At 44.0% G+C, this 20173-nt stretch overlaps 2 protein-coding genes across 2 annotated transcripts; both read left to right on the top strand.

The window, feature by feature from the left end:
- The first annotated feature begins 1055 nt into the window (after nucleotides 1-1055).
- On the top strand, nucleotides 1056-4372 carry LOC310801502 (eukaryotic translation initiation factor 1A, X-chromosomal-like). Its single transcript, XM_083665557.1, has 7 exons — nucleotides 1056-1213; nucleotides 2444-2527; nucleotides 2761-2864; nucleotides 3205-3255; nucleotides 3363-3444; nucleotides 3643-3734; nucleotides 4060-4372. Exons 1-7 carry the CDS (start codon nucleotides 1198-1200, stop codon nucleotides 4063-4065), a joined length of 435 nt encoding a protein of 144 aa, XP_083521683.1. The 5' UTR covers nucleotides 1056-1197; the 3' UTR covers nucleotides 4066-4372.
- Nucleotides 4373-5511: 1139 nt separating this feature from the next.
- map7d2a (MAP7 domain containing 2a) lies at nucleotides 5512-18099 on the top strand (the record flags this gene model as incomplete). The annotated part of the gene is made up of 16 exons (XM_083694311.1): nucleotides 5512-5545; nucleotides 7325-7435; nucleotides 7673-7750; nucleotides 8094-8257; nucleotides 9831-9924; nucleotides 11077-11166; nucleotides 12998-13131; nucleotides 13246-13361; nucleotides 13684-14114; nucleotides 14299-14449; nucleotides 14579-14759; nucleotides 14946-15050; nucleotides 15293-15343; nucleotides 15877-15928; nucleotides 16736-17453; nucleotides 17841-18099. 16 exons carry the CDS (start codon nucleotides 5512-5514, stop codon nucleotides 18097-18099), a joined length of 2769 nt encoding a protein of 922 aa, XP_083550437.1.
- Nucleotides 18100-20173: the final 2074 nt, after the last annotated feature.

The raw sequence follows: 20173 nt of genomic DNA, 5'->3' as shown, positions 1-20173 counted from the left end.
AACTTTTTCAATGTTACAAACTTGAAAGTGCACTTTTTAACATGGAGGTATATGGAAACCAAAAGATGCAATTTTTGAACTACTGCTGACCTTATACCTTTTAAGCTATGAACACCATTTCAACTGTAAAATGTGCCAAAATGTGAGCTTGGCACCCCAATTCACCTTTAAAATGTGAAGGCTTTCATTCAAATGTGTTAGTACTATAACACTTTTTGACCTTTACTCAAATTTGCATGAAATCTGCTGCATGCACAGCCTAAACCGCTTAAGCGGTTAACTTCAAATCAACTTTTAAATTATCAGACTTGTGTAGCTTGACTTGCTTGAAAAAAAACGTTTTCATACCATTTATACTTTTTGAGCTGTACTCGATTTTCCTGAAATAATTTTAATTAATATGGCCATTTGGTCTGAATGGGGAAAAGTAAATATATATCTCATTCTTTTAAGCTTGACACCTCAATTGAACTTTAAAATGTGTAGACTGACTATTCAGATTTTTTACACTATTTAGACTTTTTAAACTTTAAGGCTTTTTAAATTGCATAAATTAACAGTGGTTCCAATGAAAAGCATTTTCAACTACCTAGCCACCTACCTACTGCTTCACTCAGTATAACCCATACTGATTAACCTCTTAATTATTGATCTATCTCTCCCTCCCCTCTCTCATCAATCGATCTATATCAATTCATCCATCCATCCATCCATCCATCCAACCACCCACCCATCCATCCATCCAACCACCCACCCATCCATCCAAACCATCAATCAAACCATCTTTATCTGCTACTAAAATAATAATTTGCAAGCCCACAATGTTTCTTCTGGAACTTCTTTTTCTAGTTGAATATTGTTCTTTATTTTTCTTTTAGAATGCCCTCCTTCTACGAATATATTAAAACGGCATCTTTCCTTTCTTCAAGTAATAATCTCTGATGTCACACGATCAGATCAGTCATTTTATTAACGAAGGAAGGTCGGAAAGAAGGACGCATTTTAAGTATTCGAACGGAGCCCATGAGTCGGGCAAGGCATACACAGGAAGAGAAAGCTCAGCTTACACGCTCTGTTGCTAACTTGTGAAGAGTGCGACATCGTCACAGACGTGTGTCCCATCTATTTTCATAACACTAAATTCGATAGGGACCAAACCAGCCTGGGTTAGCTAGCAACGTCTGCTTGTTTAGGAACATGCCGAAGAATAAAGGTAAGCTACTCAAGCATTTCAGTGTTGAAGTTTATGCCAGATAGTGGTAGTAAAATAGATTAGCTACTTTAGCTACACCCGGCCCCCATGCTTGGCAACGTGACCCAAGAAGGCACCGAGAATATTTAATAAGGCAGCAAAAACTAGTTAACATGATAACCTGCGTGAGCGATGTGAAGTAAATATATGAAATATTGCTGTCAGCTAGTTGGATTGTCTCCCTTGGTTCTGTCTATAATGTGTCACGTTGCGCCAGTGTCATTAGCTAGCTAGCTAGTAAAGCTAGTTAGCTAGTATAGCTAAGCTAGCTAGTATAGCTAAGCTAGCTAGCTTGCTTGCCGGCTTGTTTAGCCCGTGCCTCTAGTCTTTATTCGTCACATCTCTCATTTAGAGAGGAGGTTTATGTGTCAGTGTTGATTGGGCTAGCAATTCCGTTGGCTTAGTTGATATTGTCATGGTAAACTAAACATCTGTCTCTCTGGGTGTTCAATCAAAAATACATATTTTGACCAATGAATGAGTAAAATAATGTTAATTGTCTAGATAAACCTATAAGAAAGCCAATAATCCAAACCGCATGTCTCTATCATAATCCTTTCAAAAGTTATTGGAGTGTTTACCCTTGGAGGATGGCCAGAATTAGGCTGACTAAATCAATGGAGGCCATCATAGAATAAAATAGCATCCCAACAAATTCACGCAAGGCTATTACTGTAATTTGCATTACTAGGTTGCCTGACAGCCTCACACGAAGATTTCTCACAAAAACAATATCAACGGAGCCTTTCACATTTAATAAAATTCGTGTCATGCTTATTTAGCATTTTGTGACCCGCGGAAACAACTTTGAAGACGACCACCACTACATGTAAATCGTCAAAAGTTGTTGCAAGACAGCGGCACCGTTCTGTCAACATTAGGTTACGAAATCCAACTTTTTCGATTAAATGTTAATAACATGTTAGAGAAATACATTAGGAAGGGAAATTATCACCAAAGCCTGTCTCTCAGAGTGGGTGAACACCCTCCTCTCTCTCATTCCCAACAATGTTCCTGTGGGAGAACCCTTTTGGGTCGAACCCTCTTTCCACAGAGGGTTCTACATGGTGCCAAAAAGGGTGTTCCACATGGACAGCAGAAGAACCCTTTTCTAACCCTTTGTTCTAAGAGTGTACACACACACACAGGCACTCACTCAAACTCAACCCTGCTTTGCCCTTCTAATTTCAGGTAAAGGAGGAAAGAATCGGCGACGTGGTAAGAATGAGAACGAGTCAGAGAAGAGAGAGCTGGTTTTCAAAGAGGATGGACAAGGTGAGTCGTGGTTATACTTTGACCTCATGGATCACAATCAATCTTGCGTCGTTTCAACTTGTAGCCCTCAAGTCTGTGGTTTGTAGTTACCAAGCTTGTAAGCAAGCCTGAACAAAATTAAACATGCTCTTGTGTAGTGGACAGTTCAGAGATTTAGGGTATATTTGAATGCCGTCTCCCATGGGTTGACAGTTCCCTATGCTAAATGTCTGTTCTTCTGTGTCCTAATGTAGAATATGCACAGGTGATAAAGATGTTGGGCAATGGACGGTTGGAAGCAATGTGCTTTGATGGAGTCAAGCGACTATGTCACATCCGAGGAAAGCTACGTAAAAAGGTAATTTTAATGAATGGCATTAGTGCTTCCAGTCACAACGTCCACCATGTTTTTATTTTTGTAAAGTTTCTATCTTTGTTAGTTAATTTTGTAAAGTAATACATCTGTGACAATTTGGAAGGATGAGTTTTCTTCACAATAAATAAAAAGCTTTTATTGACTGATAAACCAATGTCATTTTGAAACTGGATTCCTTTACACACCAGTTACATCATGCTTTGGGTTGCATTATGCTTCCATCTGGACTGTTTCCCATGCCTTTGCTGGCAGTATTACAGTTCTAGCTGTCATTGCTGAAAATGTAATTGCTGTTCTCCTCTTGCTCTTTGTCTCATGATAGGTTTGGATCAACGCTTCTGACATCATCCTGGTGGGACTCAGAGATTACCAGGTAGAACAATGTTTTTCAGCTATCATTTTGATATGAGTTATGGTGAAAAGTCCCAAGGTTTGAAGAGTCTCTTAGAATGTTCAATGGTGTCCATTTCTTTCTTGTAGGACAACAAAGCTGACGTTATCCTGAAGTACAACGCAGACGAGGCCAGGAGTCTAAAGGCCTATGGGGAGCTACCAGAGCATGGTGAGTATCTGGAACCTCCATCTCACATCAGTTTTGTCCAAGGAAACTTCCCTGACCGAGAGTGGGCAAAGTCAGGGGTGTCGTATTCATCCTTTCGTTCAGCCCTAACTCAATGCATTGTCTGATAGTGCCTCAGGGTAAGAGTATTTGTTTAAAGTGTATGTTGATTAATGGGGAATATGTCTTGTAACTTTTCAGCTAAAATTAATGAAACTGATCAGTTTGGACCTGGAGATGATGAAGACATTCAGTTTGATGACATTGGAGATGACGACGAGGACATTGATGATGTAAGTTGAGATTTCCTGGTGCGAGTGACAGAGAAAGCCATCCATGGGTAACAGTTATGCTTGATCAATTGAAAGTATATAACAACATTTAGTGAAGTGTTTTGTAGGGACACTCTATCCATGTTGCTTGAATGCTTTGTCTTAGACCCATTAACACCTGGCATTAACATGTGCCCTGTGATTGGACCACGTATGATCTGATAACGGTCGGATCTGGCTACCTTGCATTTACACCTACTGTAGCTTAATGCATTGGGGCCCCATTGGCTGCTTTTGGGTCAGGTACGGACAACACAGATTAATGCATCTCTGCTTTTCCTCCCAGATCTGATTCAGTACTCTTGTGTGCCACATCGTTTATGCAGAGGAAAGTGGACTATTGTGGACTATCTACTGACAGGGGCATTGCCACCCTGTCGTCAACCTTGTGCTTTCTCAAGTCAGTTGAGGCATGCCATTTCCCCTCTCTTGAGACGGCTTGAAGCCTGAAATCTGTCACTGAGAACTTCAGCACACCTACTTCAGACTGCATATTTTTGTTATAGTTTAAACGTATTTATATTTCTTTCCAACTCATATGGAATGTAGGCTCAAATTACGGAATACCTGAATTTACAATAAAAACGTTAACCATTTTATATTTGGTCTTGAGATTTGTTCATCAGTATCTGTCACTGCCTGCCTTTTTCAGTCTTTGCATTGATTTTCTTTATTTTTTGATTATCAATAAAGTAAAGAGCCTATTTTTCATGTCTGTGGTCAATTGTATGTATTTTTGTGTTGTGTTGACAGCCCAATTAATCAATCACTTATCATGATTATCTGGAAAATGAATAGAATATACTCCTTGATTATGTTTAATATCACCCATAAATACATTGAGTCAAGTGTTGTACCTCATAAGCAACACATTTAGGACGTATTACCATGTTGTTTGTTTTTGGTGATTTTCTAAACATGATATTTGACGATTATGCTGCTCTTATGGAACTCATTGAGCACTTCATAGGAGTATAGTGCTATTTGCATATGAAAATGCGTTTCCTCCATTGTTTACATTCTGTTGGTGACCTTGCATGCAGAAAACGCAGATATGCCTGTCTGCTTAAAAAAAAAATTGTGTGGGCAGTAGCCCCAAGCAGTGTGTGAGTTTGCCAAAGCTCGATGCCCAACACCCAACATTATCGCGGGTGAAGGCAAGACAGTCTCTTCGGATTCATTTGTGAGAGACGAGCTTAGGCCTGTAACTTTACTACCAGTCCTCATTCGATCATCTGTGCAGTGGACCTAAGAGTTCGTTTTACTTACTGGCCTATGCATTTGATTACAGTAGCCTATCAATGATGTAATGCGGAGCCGGCGGGCGCAGCACTGCGCGCGCTGCCGAACATTCGCTCATCATTCTACACTACGCCCTGACCAGAGCATCATTTGCTCTCTCCTCCGTCTACGGTCTGTTTATCCCAAGAGTTGTCGGAGGAAAACGACGATCATTCTTGACCTTCAAAAGAGTCGAGTAAAACCAGTCCATTGTCTCGTTCAGTGACAGCATCATCCGACCACCGGCCGCCCGTGCAACGTGTGCATTCCGGGGAAGTGCACATATTGCTGAGACAGTGGAAAACATTCCCGATAGCACAGCGTATGTCCTCCTGCGGCTGAGGCAGAAGCTGGCGATGCTGTTTCCCTAGGCTTGGTTTCGAGAGTAATTTGCTGCAGGTGTTGGTGACATTGCGCCCATACATTTGGGAGGCATCCACCGCCGGTAACCGTGAAGATGGCGGAGAAGGCAGCGTCCTGTGTCTTGACAGGTAAGCGAGGTATAGACGGTCCATTGTTCAATGTTTATAATTTTGTTCCAGATAGTCGTTGTGACATTGGCACACACGCAGTGGAATCGCGGCATCTCCTGTGTATTTTATTGTATTCATAGCATTTATGATGGTCTGTGAACCGGGAAGAATGTCAGTTGTTCATAAAGATAACGGCAAACGTTACAGCCTGAATAGGCTATATAGGTGCGCAAGCTGTCCTGAGTCTGTCGAATATAAGGCTATTCGCATTAAATTGCTGGACCATCCAACGATGTTAAATATTAAGTGTAAATAAAGGCGCAATGTGATCTGATGGTGGTGGAAGTGTGATCAAAAAGGTACCTGAAGCCCATCAGGAGTGTCAGAAACCCTGCTAATAACAAGAATATCCTGTGCAAAAGTTATTCAATCATAATGAAAGACAGAGCAACTCAAATGCACAAACAACAATCTGTTTTCGAGGCCTTGTTGCAAGGGTGTCAGCTGTGTATTATGTGTGTGTGTGTGTGTGTATTGTCAAAAGAGACATGGAGGTCATTTCTCAGCATGCACACAGACTACGCATCATTGATCTGCCTGGTGGCAAAAGGTGTCAGCAGCATTTTTAGGGCCTTGTTATTGCAACTTTCTTACCGAGGTTCAGTTCCATTAATCTAATGTGGTACACAACACTTGCTCGATGACATTATGATTTGATGTGTCTCTCCCTTCTACTGTATGCAGAGTGCTGAGTTTGTTGAGTGATGCAGCAGTAACAGCACCAGATTATGGCTGCTGTTTTTAATCTAGTGCAGAGTAAATCAATGGTCTGCCATCTGTCCTTGACTGACCAGCTAGCTTTTTGGATTTACCTTTTTTCCGGTTGACTGTGATGATTCTTATTGGTATAATATTTACTGTTCATCACTGATATTAGCAAGGTGATTGCCCTGTCTCAAAATGACATTTAACATCTGTATGCTGTTTGCTTAAATGTTTATGGTTTATGCTAAGATACTATCCAAACAGTGACAAAATGGCCATAACTGAAGGGTCAAAGACACTTACAAAGACTGTCTTTTAGGAGAAATGAATCTACTCTTGTTTTCTCCCTTGACCCAAGGTACGACTCCACCATCAGTTGCTCTAGTTGCTGACAAGAGATCCCAAAGCAATGCCAATGGTTCCCCAGCCAGAGTGGTAACTCATCCTGGGAGTCCTGGAAAACACAGTAAGCTTTTCAACCTGCATTTACATGCTCATTGAAAGTGGTTTTATTTGCTGCTCACCTGAACTGGAAAGGTACTTCACATCATCACTTTTACATAATTACAATAACCACAACCACAATCTACAGTAGGGGGAAGTGGAGGTGGGAATATAGATTCATTGTCAGATTTTGAGAATTACAATATTGTCTAAAGTGATTGGTGGACCACAAGCAACTATGATATAAGAAAAACATTGGACTGAAAACATCTTTGAAAAAGGCATTCACCGTTAAACTGAGTGGTTTGGACAACTTGTTCAATTTCAAATCGATCTTTGTCAGGACATCTTAAAACATGGCACACCCTCATACAGTATATTACTGCAGTCCATCCTTGGACTGCTTGGCAACAGTGCATCTGACCTTTTACACCGAGTACAGTCCTGCGACTGGCCACCCTCTAAAATCATCAGCCTCCCACTGAGCAAAGATTATGCCACTATCTCCCTCTGCTGTCTAGAAATGATACTGCAGTTCAGTGCCACGGCCTCCAATAAATCATGGGGGTCTTGTCTCTTCACTTTCAGATGAGGTGATGTCCCCTCCCTCAGTCACAGAGAAGAAGTCCCAGGCCAATGGGCACTTCTCCCCTCTACGTCTGCCAGGCAACAACAATAATAACCATGCAGGTAAACAACGTAAGTCCCACTCTCACTGTTGTTGTTAGCTTCCCCCCACGCCCCTCCCTCTTCCAGAATTGCTAGAAAAAAAGCTGCTTAAGATCTTGAAGGCTCCTCTCTTTTAACACATCCCTCCCTCAGTATGTCCTTTTCCATCTCCACTCGCCTTCTTTCTGTCTAACTTGCTTCATCTTTATCTCTCTGTTTCTTAATCTCTAACATCTTTATTTTCCTCTATATCTCATTTTTTCTAAGATGTGGAAGGCTATTTGAAGACAGATGACAGGATGCGTTTAGCCAAAGAGAGACGTGAGGAGAGAGAGAAAGGTTTTGGTGAGTGATGTTCCTGGGATTTTAGCATTAACATTGATGGAAATCTCACGGAAGCCTATTATGTAGTGGCTTAGCAGTAAGTATCTACAATTTAGCCCGCAGAACCTGACGTCATTAAATGTTCCATGTCACTATTACACCACTGTTACAATGGCGTTGTTATTTTACATGTGTTCATGTGCTTTTGTGATTTTGTTCACTGGCTTTTGAGTTATGATGAATAGTATGGTGTTGGTTCTATTTGAGAGTGTTGTTTGTATTCTGTCAACTGTGTCGGTGTGATGGTGTTGGTACAGTAAGTGTAACAGTTTGGGTGTAACTGGCGGTGTGACCCGTTTTCCAGCGGTACGGGAGCAGGCGATCAGGGACAAGGAGCAGCGGGCTCGGCTGCAGTACGAGCGCACGGTGGAGGAGCGCTGGAGGCGTCTGGAGGAGCAGAGACAGAAAGAGGAGCTCCGCAGAACGGCTGTGGAGGAGAAGAGGAGGCAGCGACTGGAGGAGGAGAAGGTCAGAATTCGTTCTGTCGTCTCTCTCTCCCCCCTTCCACTCACAGACTTCTCTTCTCTCAGTCACCTGTCAGTCGACAACGTTTTCTCCCCCCTCTCAACCTCAGCTTCAGCCCGATATCTTTTTTTTTAGGGGAAAAAACGTTTTTTTTTTCCTGTTAAAGTTTTCTCTACAGTTTGTTTGCATGCACTGTTTCTGCTTACATGTGAATATGTGTGTTTGGACATGTGCACCGATAGCTCCCAAGAGCCAGATGTTGGAATCTCTGCTGAGAGATAAGCAGGAGCATATGCTCTTTAGTTCACTCAAATCCTGCATTTCATTAATTACAGTATGGTTCGTACTTAAAGTCTCCCAATGAGATACTGGAGAGTCCTCCACGCAGTTATATAACAGGGGATTTTCAGCCCCCCTCCCCCTCCACAATGGTCAGTCCCATCTTGCCCTCCAGTCAACACTGTAGCCTGGAATGCTGATGTCATTGGCATTGATCGAGGTAAATCTCAGAGACCTCATCAGACAAATCAATGACTCTCTCGGCTGTTCCCTTTGCTGTTTTTTTCCGTTTGATCCTAATCCTGCTTCCTCATTGTCCTCATTTTCTCCATGCGTCCAAAAATATCTGGGTTTAACTGCCACCCAATCCAAAGCTCTGTCTTTTTATAACATACACACTCTGACTTTCTGGAGACTGTCCTTTGTTGAATGTCATTTGTTGTTGTGACGTACATGTTTATGATTAGATTTGTACGTTCTCCCTATTTTTGCCTCGGATATAGAATTAGAATGATTTGGGGATTTGACCAATAGGAAAGCAGCAGCTTATGTTCTGCAACGTCCTACTTGCTTTTGATACATTAGTCTAATGCTGGCTTCATCTCTCTGTGTGTGTGTGTGTGTGTGTGTGTGTGTGTGTGTGTGTGTGTGTGTGTGTGTGTGTGTGTGTGTGTGTGTGTGTGTGTGTGTGTGTGTGTGTGTGTGTGTGTATAGTTCCATTTGTCAGCATTTGTGTACGTTCTTTGTGTTTCTGGAGACTGTCATTTGTTGTTGTGACATGTACATGTTTATGATTATATTTTATGTTCCTTATATCTCCCCATTTTGCCTTGGATATAGAATTAGTGTGCGTGTAGTTCCATTTGTCAACGTTTGTGTGCGTTAATTTATTTGTGTCTTAGAGAAAGATGAAAGGAAGAGAAGTGATATAGAGATGTAGAGAAGGAAGGAGCAGTGCCAAATTGAAAAGATGTTGGCAACTTCACATGAAGGTTGATCGCCCAATAGATCAGATAGCAGGGCATTCAAGGCTCTGTTTGGGGGGGGGGGGGGGGTCATTAATCCTTACTGTTGCTCATTTCGGAGTGTGTGTATGTGTGTGTGTGTGTGGAGAGGCGGAGTGTCAGTAAGGCATCTCTGTGTGTCCCGTGCTGTATATCTGCCTGCCCTGGTATAGGGAGTTTGTGTACAAGGAGAAGTGGTGGTTATGGAGCGGTTAGCCTGGTCCTTTTGGGGCCAGGGGAGCGACTCACTGACAGAGTCCCTTGTCTTCCCGGTCCTGGAACGGCATCACCAGGAGCGGCTGGAGGCTCTGATGAAACGCTCCCTGGAACGAAGCCTGCAACTGGAGCAGAGGCCCAAACGCTGGACCTGGGGCAGCCCTGCACAGGGTGAGTCCACTCTGATGATGAAAGGATGAAGAGATGTATGGATGGAGGAATATGGAATATGAGTGGTGTGAATGATGAAAAGGTGCCTGGGAGAAGGGATGGATGGATGATGGGAGGGCGGGGGACTTTTGAGAGGGGCAGCGGGACATGTTCTAATACAATCTGGCATGTCCTTTTGTGGCTCCTAAAGTAATAAGGGGAACATGTTGGTAGGTCTCTGTCAGATACAATTACATGATTGGTATTTTTCTGGAAGCTACTGTACTGTCGCTATGTTTTTCTTCTCCGCCAATGTAGTCCCAAGGTCAGGCTGTGAGTTCTCTGTGTGAGGTTGTCCCAGAGCTGGAGTAAACCATGACAATATTAATCAGTCCTGTCTGCCCCTGGGGAAGCACTCTAGACAGTTTTAGACTCGCTGCCGCTTGGCTTGAAGGTTCTAGTTCAGGACTGTATCCTGAGTCATGTATAAATGATCTGATGTCGACTGAGCCCTGGTACTGTACTTGGTGCTTTGAGGATTGCGGTGCCTGTGGGTAATGGATATGCCTGGTTATGATGGAGGGCTTCTTCGACACTGATATTGTACAGAGCTCAGATTACTGAGGTACCTGTAGCCTAAAAGAAGTGTTTTTAGCTATTTCAAGAGCTCTGAGCTCGTTGCACATTGACCCTTTTTTTATCAGCCGCAGTTACAGTAACAGCTGTACAGTTTATCAGAGGCATAGTGTGATATACGTGCTTTTTGTATTGTGGACTCAGCAGTTCACAGGATGCTATGGCAACAGATACATATGTTTTAAATGCTGGTATGTTACAGACTCACACGTTGTTTTCTGAATGTTTAATATTGCTTGTGCTTGTGATTCGGATTGTGTCAAGGAGTCATATAGACAATGGTATGTGTGTGTTTGTGTGAATGAGAGAGAGCCTTTCTGGCCTGCTCATCGCCCCCCATCCTTGCTGCTCAGGTGTGCATGGGTATACAGTACATACATGCCTCGACAGGAGCGGACCAGGCGGTCGACTGGAGCGCCCTGATGTGAGCATGTGTGCACAGGTGTGTCAGGGAGTCCTCAGGTAAAGCCACGAGTGGCAGCTCGGTTCATAACGCTCTGCCTCTCTCTGCTCTGCTCTGCTCCGCCCGTTGCCTAGGTGACTGTGAGAATGCCCCACTCCCTCTCTCTGCCGCCTCCGCCTTTCCCCATGACCTCGCCGCCCCCCTTCCTGCTGCCAGCGAATCCGGTAACGTTATGAACCCCTCCCGTTCTGTCCACTTATCCCCCCCCCCCCCTCCCACCCCACCCCAACCCAACCCAACCCAACCCATCCTTCTCCATCCCGTAGTGGCCACTGCCCTGTATTCACTTACTGCTGCAAGTTTGCCTTTGGCTGGAGGGAAATTTCATGTCAACCCAAAGGTTAAGTATATTTCCCAGAGTGCATGTGCAACAGCTCAACCAGAAAGTGTGTGTGAAAGCATGATTGCGTGTGTGAAGAGTACATTTGTCCTACCCACAATTACTTATGCACAACATGCACATACAGTAGATGCTGGTTTTTATCATTGTGTATGTGTATGTGTATGTGTATGTGTATGTGTATGTGCGTGCTCTGCTTGAGTGTTTTGATGTCTTAGTTGTCTTTTGGTCATAGCTAGTCCCTACAGGTCGAGCTAAAGACAGGGAGAGCAATAGAGAGGCAGGCTTTGGGGATACAGAAAGAAGGAAGGGAGGAGATGCATGTCCCCCAATTTACATGCAGGTGACCCGCTGATTTCTATATATTCTGAATATATACTGTATATTATAGTGTATATACTACTACTACTACTACTACTATCACTATTAGTGCTACTATCACTGCTGTTTCCTCACCACTACTACTTCTCCAACTACACCTACCATTGCTTATACTGCAGCTTTCACTGTCATTGTCAGCACCACTCTGAGGCAGAACCAACCATCCAGAACCTTCCATTTCCGACTATTAGCAGCACTGTGCATTCTGAGCCTCCGTCCTCCTCGCTTTCCTTGGTAGCCTTCCTTCATTCCTCCTCTCCGTCTCACGTCCCTCACGGTCATTTGTGTTTTGTTTTGTCATCCTCATCTCCACCCCCCTCCCAACTCTTCCCTCCGTCGTTCCCCTCCTCCACCCATCCCTCCATCAGCCCAGCATTGTCACCTGAACTCTCTGGAGAACCTGATGGTCCACCGCCTCCTTACCCCCACTCACTCCTCCATGGCCAGGTGCCACAGTGCAGCAGACCTCCATCTGCCCTGCCACCGCTACACAGGTAACACACTCTCACACTGACAACACATCTGGACTGACATGACAAACACATTTCCACACACGGGCACTAAGCCTTTCCACACGGGAGATGGTGCAGCATTAGTGATGTAGTGATTGGGGACCGTATGAGTTCTTCCATTGTGATGGGTTTATTTTAAGGAAGCGAAGGATTAGTTCAATTGGAATGATTGTATGCTATGTACAGAATGTGGTCCACGTCCAGTGTCTGCGGTTTAGTGAGTGTGTGTGTGTGTGTGTGTGTGTGTGTGTGTTTGAGGGTGTTGATGTACGTCCTGTTTGTGTGTGTCATATAGTCTCATAGTGTTTGTGTTTTGGATTCTGAGGAGAAAAATATCGACATGCTGATAAGTCAAGTCTACTGTAAGTGTGTTGATGCCTGACAAAGGTCCATGATGGCAACTCAATGGTGCTTCAGCATATACAGTACTGTTGAGGCATCTTAAAAGTGTGTGGATGTTTTTCTTCTCTTTCTCACGTGTTATTTTGTTTACCTTGTGTTGTGAAGTCTATGGGTTGTGATTGTGCACATTGCTCTGATTAAAATGCAGCGGATGGCCATTGGACAAGACCAAGTAGTTGGTATTATTGATATTGAAGGCAATGGGTGTTACTTGAATAGCTACACTGTAGGTGTTGTTAGAGAATATGTAATTGTCATTTTTGTATCACATTCGACAACTTCTCAGCTTCAGCTTACTCTGTATATTTCTTGACCTTTTGACCTCGTAACTTTGAGTGTGTCCTGTCTGTCCTTGTGCAGCCCCCTGCAGCCCCCACAGGTCACCATACCGGGGCTCGCCGAGCCGTGCCGATCGACGGAGGGCCAATGGAGGAGTTCTGGGGTCTACAGAGGCGTCAGGTGGAGGGTCTTTCTCTACTCCTAATACCCCCAAGGTTAGACTCATCTTACCTTATCTTACATGGTGTCTCTGATTCTCAGGTACTTTGGTGTTTTTTGCGATGTTTATCTTACACACTGAAATTCGGTTATCTCTCATGAACTTTTAGAAAGAGAGGTTGCGCAGAGAGAGAAGAACTGCCTCCCCAGCCATAGGCTCTCCTGTGAGGAGAGCAGAATCCCCTGCCATGCTCACCAGGCGTTCAGTCTCCCCCGCCACCCCGAAGTGAGACTCACCGGCCCGCTGCTGTAACCATGTCTGTCCCTAAAGCTGTCTGCCCATTGCTCAGCTAGTCTGACAGTTGAATGTACCTTGAATGACATGTTATTGTTTTTGTGCTTTACCTCATATACTGTAGAATGTTTACGGATCTAGAGAGTATTTAAAAGCTCGGATGAGACCATCTAAAGTAAAGTACACTTATAAAAATGCAAATCAATCTTCAGGGAGAATCTATGCTTTTCTTATTTACCAAACATATCTTTCTCAGTTGAGGAATGCACATATTTTCTGTGACAGACGATAAAGATGTGCTTCTGGGTTGCAGGTTGATGTCAAAGAGCCGTGCTCAGTCTCCCTGCACTGGTCGGCAGTACTACTCCTCTCCCGTCAGGCACAGACCCAACACACCAGTTGCCGATGACAACAAGAAGGCGGAGGACAGCAGTGAAGAAGCCAAAAATCAAGACATCATAGACAAAAACATCTCCATGGCTGATACCCAGAGCCCTGTGAAGTCCTCACATTGTGAGACCCCTGGAAAAAAACTGTCCAGCACTGAGACCCCTGAAAAGAGATGCCCCAAGACTGAGACTCCCAGTAAGACAGCGAAGGGTGAGACATCTGAAAAGAAGGATTCCCCTGACAAGAAGAGCCCTATGGCTGAGACTCCTAACAAGAAGAATTCCAAGATGGAGACCGCAGATAAAAAAATGCCAAAGTCCACCAGCAGCGACCTGAATGTAGACAAGAGCACAGGTGAAATGACAGTCTTGATACCAATCATATTATACCTGTGTTTATCAAAATGTGTGTATGTTCATTAGTGCAGTGTCATCAAACCTATATACAGTATCTTTGTAGTTAGTGGTAACAGGTTACGTTCCTGTGGACACCAGTTTCAGTGCGCTCTGTTGGCAGACTTTCTCTCTGTATGTGACAGAACCATCGCCAGTGACACCAACAGGGAAGGCAGTTGCTGGGACGACAAGCGCAGAGGAGGCGTCCAGGCTGCTAGCGGAGCGTAGGCGTCAGGCCCGGGTACAGAAGGAGCTGGAGGAAAAACAACGGCGTGAACGAGAGGAGGAGGAACGGTGAGCAGACTGTGTGTGTGTGTGTGTGTGTGTGTGTGTGTGTGTGTGTGTGTGTGTGTGTGTGTGTGTGTGTGTGTGACTGAGAGCATACTGTATAATTGTGACTTAGTATGTGTGTCTACCACTTAGGCTGAAGGCGGAGCAGTTGAAGAGGAGACATGCAGAGGAGCGGGCACGGCAGGAGGAGGAGGCTCGACGGACTGTGGAGGAGAAGAGCAGACAGGAGGACCTCCGCAAGAGAAAAGAGGAAGAGGAGAAACTGCGGAGGGAGGGACGGGAGAAGGAGCTGCAGGCCCAGGTGGACAGAGAGGTCAGGGGTCATCTGCCGCGTCTTGAATACTGATGCTGTGGCACTTGAGGCTGTGCATGGGGATGTATTCAATCAGCTATCTGGTTAGGCTGTGAACATGGTGTATACATGGTGTATATACCATACACAGTGCTCGTGTCTTGCATTACTGTTCCAAACTAGAATTCTGTGTTTTGACCGATACAGAGGGAAGAGGCGGAGCTTCAGGCTCAGAAGGAGGCGGAGCACCAGCGTCAAGAGAGGGAGATCCAAAAGCTGCAAGAAGAGGAGGAGAGACATCTGAGGAAGAAGGTCTTTACTACCTACGATTCTAAGCACATTTCTGACACAGAACAACCTTGTTTGTATTGAGTTATTGAATGAATCTCGATATTGATACACGTACTGTACATAAATATGCATAGAACCACATTCAGTATCTGCAAAGTTGGTATCAATCCTATGCGGTAAGTATTGAGGCTGATTTTGCGGATACGGATACTGGGGTTAAATAATGTATTATAGTTATGTAACATGTTGATGCTTCCCTACAGAGAATTGAGGAGATCATGAAGAGAACCAGGAAGAGTGAGGCTGAGATGAAGGTACTGTAAGATATGTGGTCCTCTGTGGCTCAGTTGGTAGAGCATGGCGCTGACAACGCTTATGTTGTGGGTTTGATTCCCGCTGGGACCGTATATACTGAAATGTATGCACTCACTGCAATGTAAGTCGCTTTGGATAAAAGCGTCAGCTAAATGGCATATATTTATTATTATTATTATTATTATTATTATTATTATTATTATTATTATTATTATATATAGATACCTGTCATTTTCATAGCTCTGCACTGCTTCAAGCAAGTGACCTGCTGTCTGCTATTATGGACAAGATTTTGTGAACTTGTCAGTAATATGCGCTCTGCGATGTGTCATTAATTTACTATTAGTTCTCTTATTGTTGTCTGTGTTGTGATCTTTGTTATGATTAAATTATATCATTATTAATGTATTGGTTTTGTGTCCTGATTGCTAAAGGTCTTAATTTGAGTTAACTTAACACTGTTTGAGTTGATTTCCTTCTTATTTGCTGTTGTTGTAATAAATGTTGATTCAATCTCTGTCCCATATTGAAGCAGAAGGAGGAGGGGCAGGTGGAGACTGTGCCTCAGCCTGTCTCACCCCCAGGTAGGTGATCTACCCCCCCCCTGCTCGCCCCAGCCCTCTCTCTGTGCCTCTTGACAATGATGAAGCAGGGAAGATATCCTTGTGATTTAGGGGAATAATTTATAAATGCTTATAAGAGCATGTTGTGTAGTTGGGAGTCCCACCCGGTGGCGTCGGTTGGCACTGCCAGATCATGGCGGGTGAGACACCTTGGTACTTTTCCATCCTGGTGGGTGACTCCTGCATGGCTGGGATGTGGCAGTGTTTTTCCAATACCTGTCCTCAGGAGACGATCCGATTCACTCTGCATCGTAGATAGTGTTCAAGGCCATTCATTCAAGGTCTTTGACTATTTATAACTGCTCTCAGCAATGCAGCCTGCAGCATGTAAATGTAACCCTGTTATTTTTCACTACCACTGTTGAAATTATTCCGACTATTTCAATGCACTTGAACAGAGAGAACAATATTTGTGACAAAATAAGCTGTGTTATAGGACACATATCCTGTAATACAGATAGCAAGCCTGCCTGTCCGTTTGATCTTGGAAACCCCTCTGGCTGTCCAAGGTAGTCATGCATGAAAGGCTACCATGCGCATGAAGCTCAGGGATAGGACCTTTTCCCAATGTGGAGCAGTGGTAAGGGACTATACTAATAGGACACTGCATTTGTCACTGAAGCAAGATATGATGCTTAAAGATTCTGGCGTGATTCGAGGGGAGGCATGGGACTTGTGTAAAATTAGCAGCTCTTTAATCGTCCTCTGCGTGTAGGGCTCTTTCTCGGGGAGTAGTCCTCTGCAATGTGATATTTTTGTTCTCCACAGGGGAGGTGCAGATGAACAGTCAAACTAAAGCTCAGGTGAATGTGCAAGAAAACCCAAAGGTTGAGTCTCAGGATAATGGACAGGCCACTGTCCATGGCAACAAGCAGGACAGTGCCCCGGCGAAGGGACAAATCACCACACGGCTGAACAATCAGGGGAGTGCAGAGGTGAATGGCAAAGTCACTGATCAGGTGACTCCACTGAAGAATGGGTTCGAAAAGGGACCGGAGGCTAAACCAATGAATGAGCAGAGGAGTGCCCAAGTGAATGGACAGGGTTCAGCCCAGGTTCTGAAGCAGGAGAGTGCCTTGGTGAAGGGACAGGTGGTTCCCCATGGGAACAAGCAAGAGAGTGCACAGGTGAATGTGAAGGCCACTGACCAAATGAATCAGCTGGAGAATACAAAGAGACTAGATAGTACCCAAGAGAACAAACAGGAGAGTGCCCAGGTAATTGGACAGGTGAAGAAGCAGGAGAGTACCCAGGTGAGCAGCCAGGCCACTGCTCAGATGAGCAAGCAGGAGAGCTCCCAAGTGAATGTGAAGTTGAGCACACAGATGGTTGAAGGAGGGGTAGCAGCAGGAACTGCGAAGGAGCCCAACAAACCCTCCATGGCCCCCTTGCCAGTGAGCCTCCCCTCCCCTCCGCTCATCAACCTGGAGCCTCTGGATGTGAAGAGCAGTGGGGTGTATGATGAGGTGCAGTCCATGGAAGTCAGGTAAGCCATCAGAGCAAGGGCATGTCTAATATACCTACAACAATTCATATGGAGGAAACATACATAGTTAATTAAACCAATAAAGGCAGCAGATCTGCATGTTTCATGTTGCACAGGAGTCCTATGATTATTAATGCTCCTCCAGATCACAAGAGGAATTAACTTATCAATAGAATCATTTTTGGACCCTCTAGCTTTACTACTGCCCTGATGACAGTTGATATTAAATGAAATGGCCACACATTACATTCTATATATTGTAAATGGTCATTCTCAATTCTGGATTTAATATAATAAGCATCCAGTATGCAGACATGGGTGTATAATTATTCATAACCAGCAGGGTATTTTCCATACAAATATTGTTCCCTCCATTTCCTCTCTCAGCCCAGTTTCTAAGGAAGAACTAATCTCCATCCCAGAGTTTTCACCAGTCAATGAGCAGCAGCACAATGTTGTGACTAATTCCCGTGCCCTGGAGGATCTGCTGGACCTGACGGGTCATGTGGCCTACCCCAAACTCTCCCCAATGGGCAACCTGGGCGACTGTAACAAGAACCTGATCGAGGGTGTCTGTAGCCCCAGTGGCGACTCCAAGCTCATCCAGACACTTCATCCACCCTCACACAAGCTCAACATCCAGTAGTCAGGTACATACAAATCCACACATGGGTCAGGGGGGGACATTATTTTAGAAAACTTCACACATGCACATACAGTAGTATGCAAACAGTACACATGCTGAAACACTATATTTATCACTGTTGTGGAAATTCTCCACTGTAGTATTTTATTTCAGCAAAAGTGAGATTCAAGAGCCAAGGGTCTTGTTAAAACCACAATATGAGTTTATTACACTTGCAAGTGGAGAGATACTCCAAACAGAAGTGCAGTGAAATCTCTGAGACGCAGCTCAGCAACCTTCCTTCTTAAAGAACACAATCAAGGACAAAGATAGGGACACGGTGTCTTAAGGACTGTTTCCCACAGTCTGCTCCCAACCTCCAACCCCCGCTTTTCCCAACAACAATACTCAGTAAATTTCTACAGCTCGCCTCACCATAAGGGCAGGCCTAGTAAATTGTTACAACAGTATTCTGTCTAAAAACATTTCTAGCAATAATATCACATTACCAACACACACGCGCGCGCATGCGCACGCACACACACACTCATGATGACCTTTTTCTTTCTTCTAGCAGAGCCTTGGGCTGGTAAGCCATGATGGAGAGAGCAGAGTGAAATCTTCTTGTTCCTCTGATGTTATTGAGGAGAGAAACCAATTCTCTGCACGTCTTGAGATGGAAGTGAACTGAATGTAGTTTTTGATCGTCCTTGGTGGTCTTCAACCTTGAATGTCCATTCATCCACTCCTACAATACATCTGTCCACATAGCTTTGGACCATGGAACTTACATCACAATATTCTAAGACTTACTGTACTTGTCAGATAATAATACCATTATAGAAACTGTATGTGTCATGTCATGTATTACCTAGAATGCAATTGTTAGTGTGGTGTCTGAAACTGTGTGCGTGTGTGTATGTATGTGTCTGTCTGTGTGTGTGTGTGTGTGTGTGTGTGCGTGCATGCATGCGTGCGCGTACACATGCGTGACTTTGTGTATGTGTGTGTATGTCTCAATGAAACAAAGTGCCCATGATATTTGTCCCCCAACTACCTTTAAGATATAAAGCTATTAGTTTGTTATCATTTGAAATCGAAGGCTCTTAGGCCATAGTTGGATAGAATCATGACTGGTGATTGCACCTCCTCTCCTAAATCATCTCCATTTTGTGGTGAAAGACCCCACCCCACCTACCCATGTAGAGTATCTTATCAGTAAGTTGCCTTTGCTACGTCAGTATATTTCCTCTAATGACTGAAGTATTGTTCCTTTAATGAGTGACAGTTTGAAATTGCTATGTATTCACCCTAGTGTAGTTTTGATTAGATTGTTGCACAGAAAATTCTACAGTTTTCTGGCTGTGGATGCCGCAGAGCTTGTTTCTCCATGGATATGATCAACCCCCAAGAGACTCAAGCTGATTGTCACATGTATGTATCCATCCTGCTGTGCGATTGGGATTGTAGCATGTGTGCCATTATACTTGAACCCAGGTCTTACTGTATTGCAACTTGCAAAGTCAACATGAAGAAGCTGTACCATTCCTCATTATAATCTAGGTTGCCGCCAACCCACACGCCGTCCTCTCTTTCCCCCAGGATCTACAAAGTACTGAGCTGTGCCTGGTCCCTCAAAAACCTGTAATTCAGATATGGCATTATTTATACATTATATACAGTGATTTACATAGCTACATGTTTAATAGTCACTCATGGACTAATTTAGGTGGCTTGTAAGATGGATTCCTGTTGTTGGTGTTGCCTCTGAAATGAGTCAGCCAGTGAGACAGTAGTGTGTACGTTCACAGCAGCCTACTGTATGTGTGTGTGGGGGAGGTAACCCTGAGCTCCACTGACTCTACTGACAAATATACCAGACAAGATTTTTACTTGAAGACTGACAGGCAACCAGGGATATATAAAATCAGGTTTAACGAGAAAATTGTGAATAGTTCAAACCCTTGTCTGTCATGTATCCCTACATAAACTTAAGACGCTGCAGTGAAATAAAAAATGTAACTATTGTAGACATTGTGCATGGGTCAGTAGCATGAGCATATTATGTGGTAAGTAGGCCTGTCATTGTTATTAA

The sequence above is a fragment of the Argentina silus genome, assembly GCF_951799395.1.
Source record: "Argentina silus genome assembly, chromosome: 2".
NCBI classification, from domain to species: Eukaryota; Metazoa; Chordata; class Actinopteri; order Argentiniformes; family Argentinidae; genus Argentina; species Argentina silus.
Note: the sequence above shows the minus strand (reverse complement) of the source record. Positions and strands in the feature narration are given on the sequence as shown.

What these genes read in the sequence shown, in the direction of transcription:
- LOC310801502 (XM_083665557.1), top strand. An exon ending in TTTCAAAGAGGATGGACAAG is followed by an intron (nt 2,528 to 2,760) that starts GTGAGTCGTGGT and finishes GTCCTAATGTAG; the next exon opens with AATATGCACAGGTGATAAAG. An exon ending in GAGGAAAGCTACGTAAAAAG is followed by an intron (nt 2,865 to 3,204) that starts GTAATTTTAATG and finishes GTCTCATGATAG; the next exon opens with GTTTGGATCAACGCTTCTGA.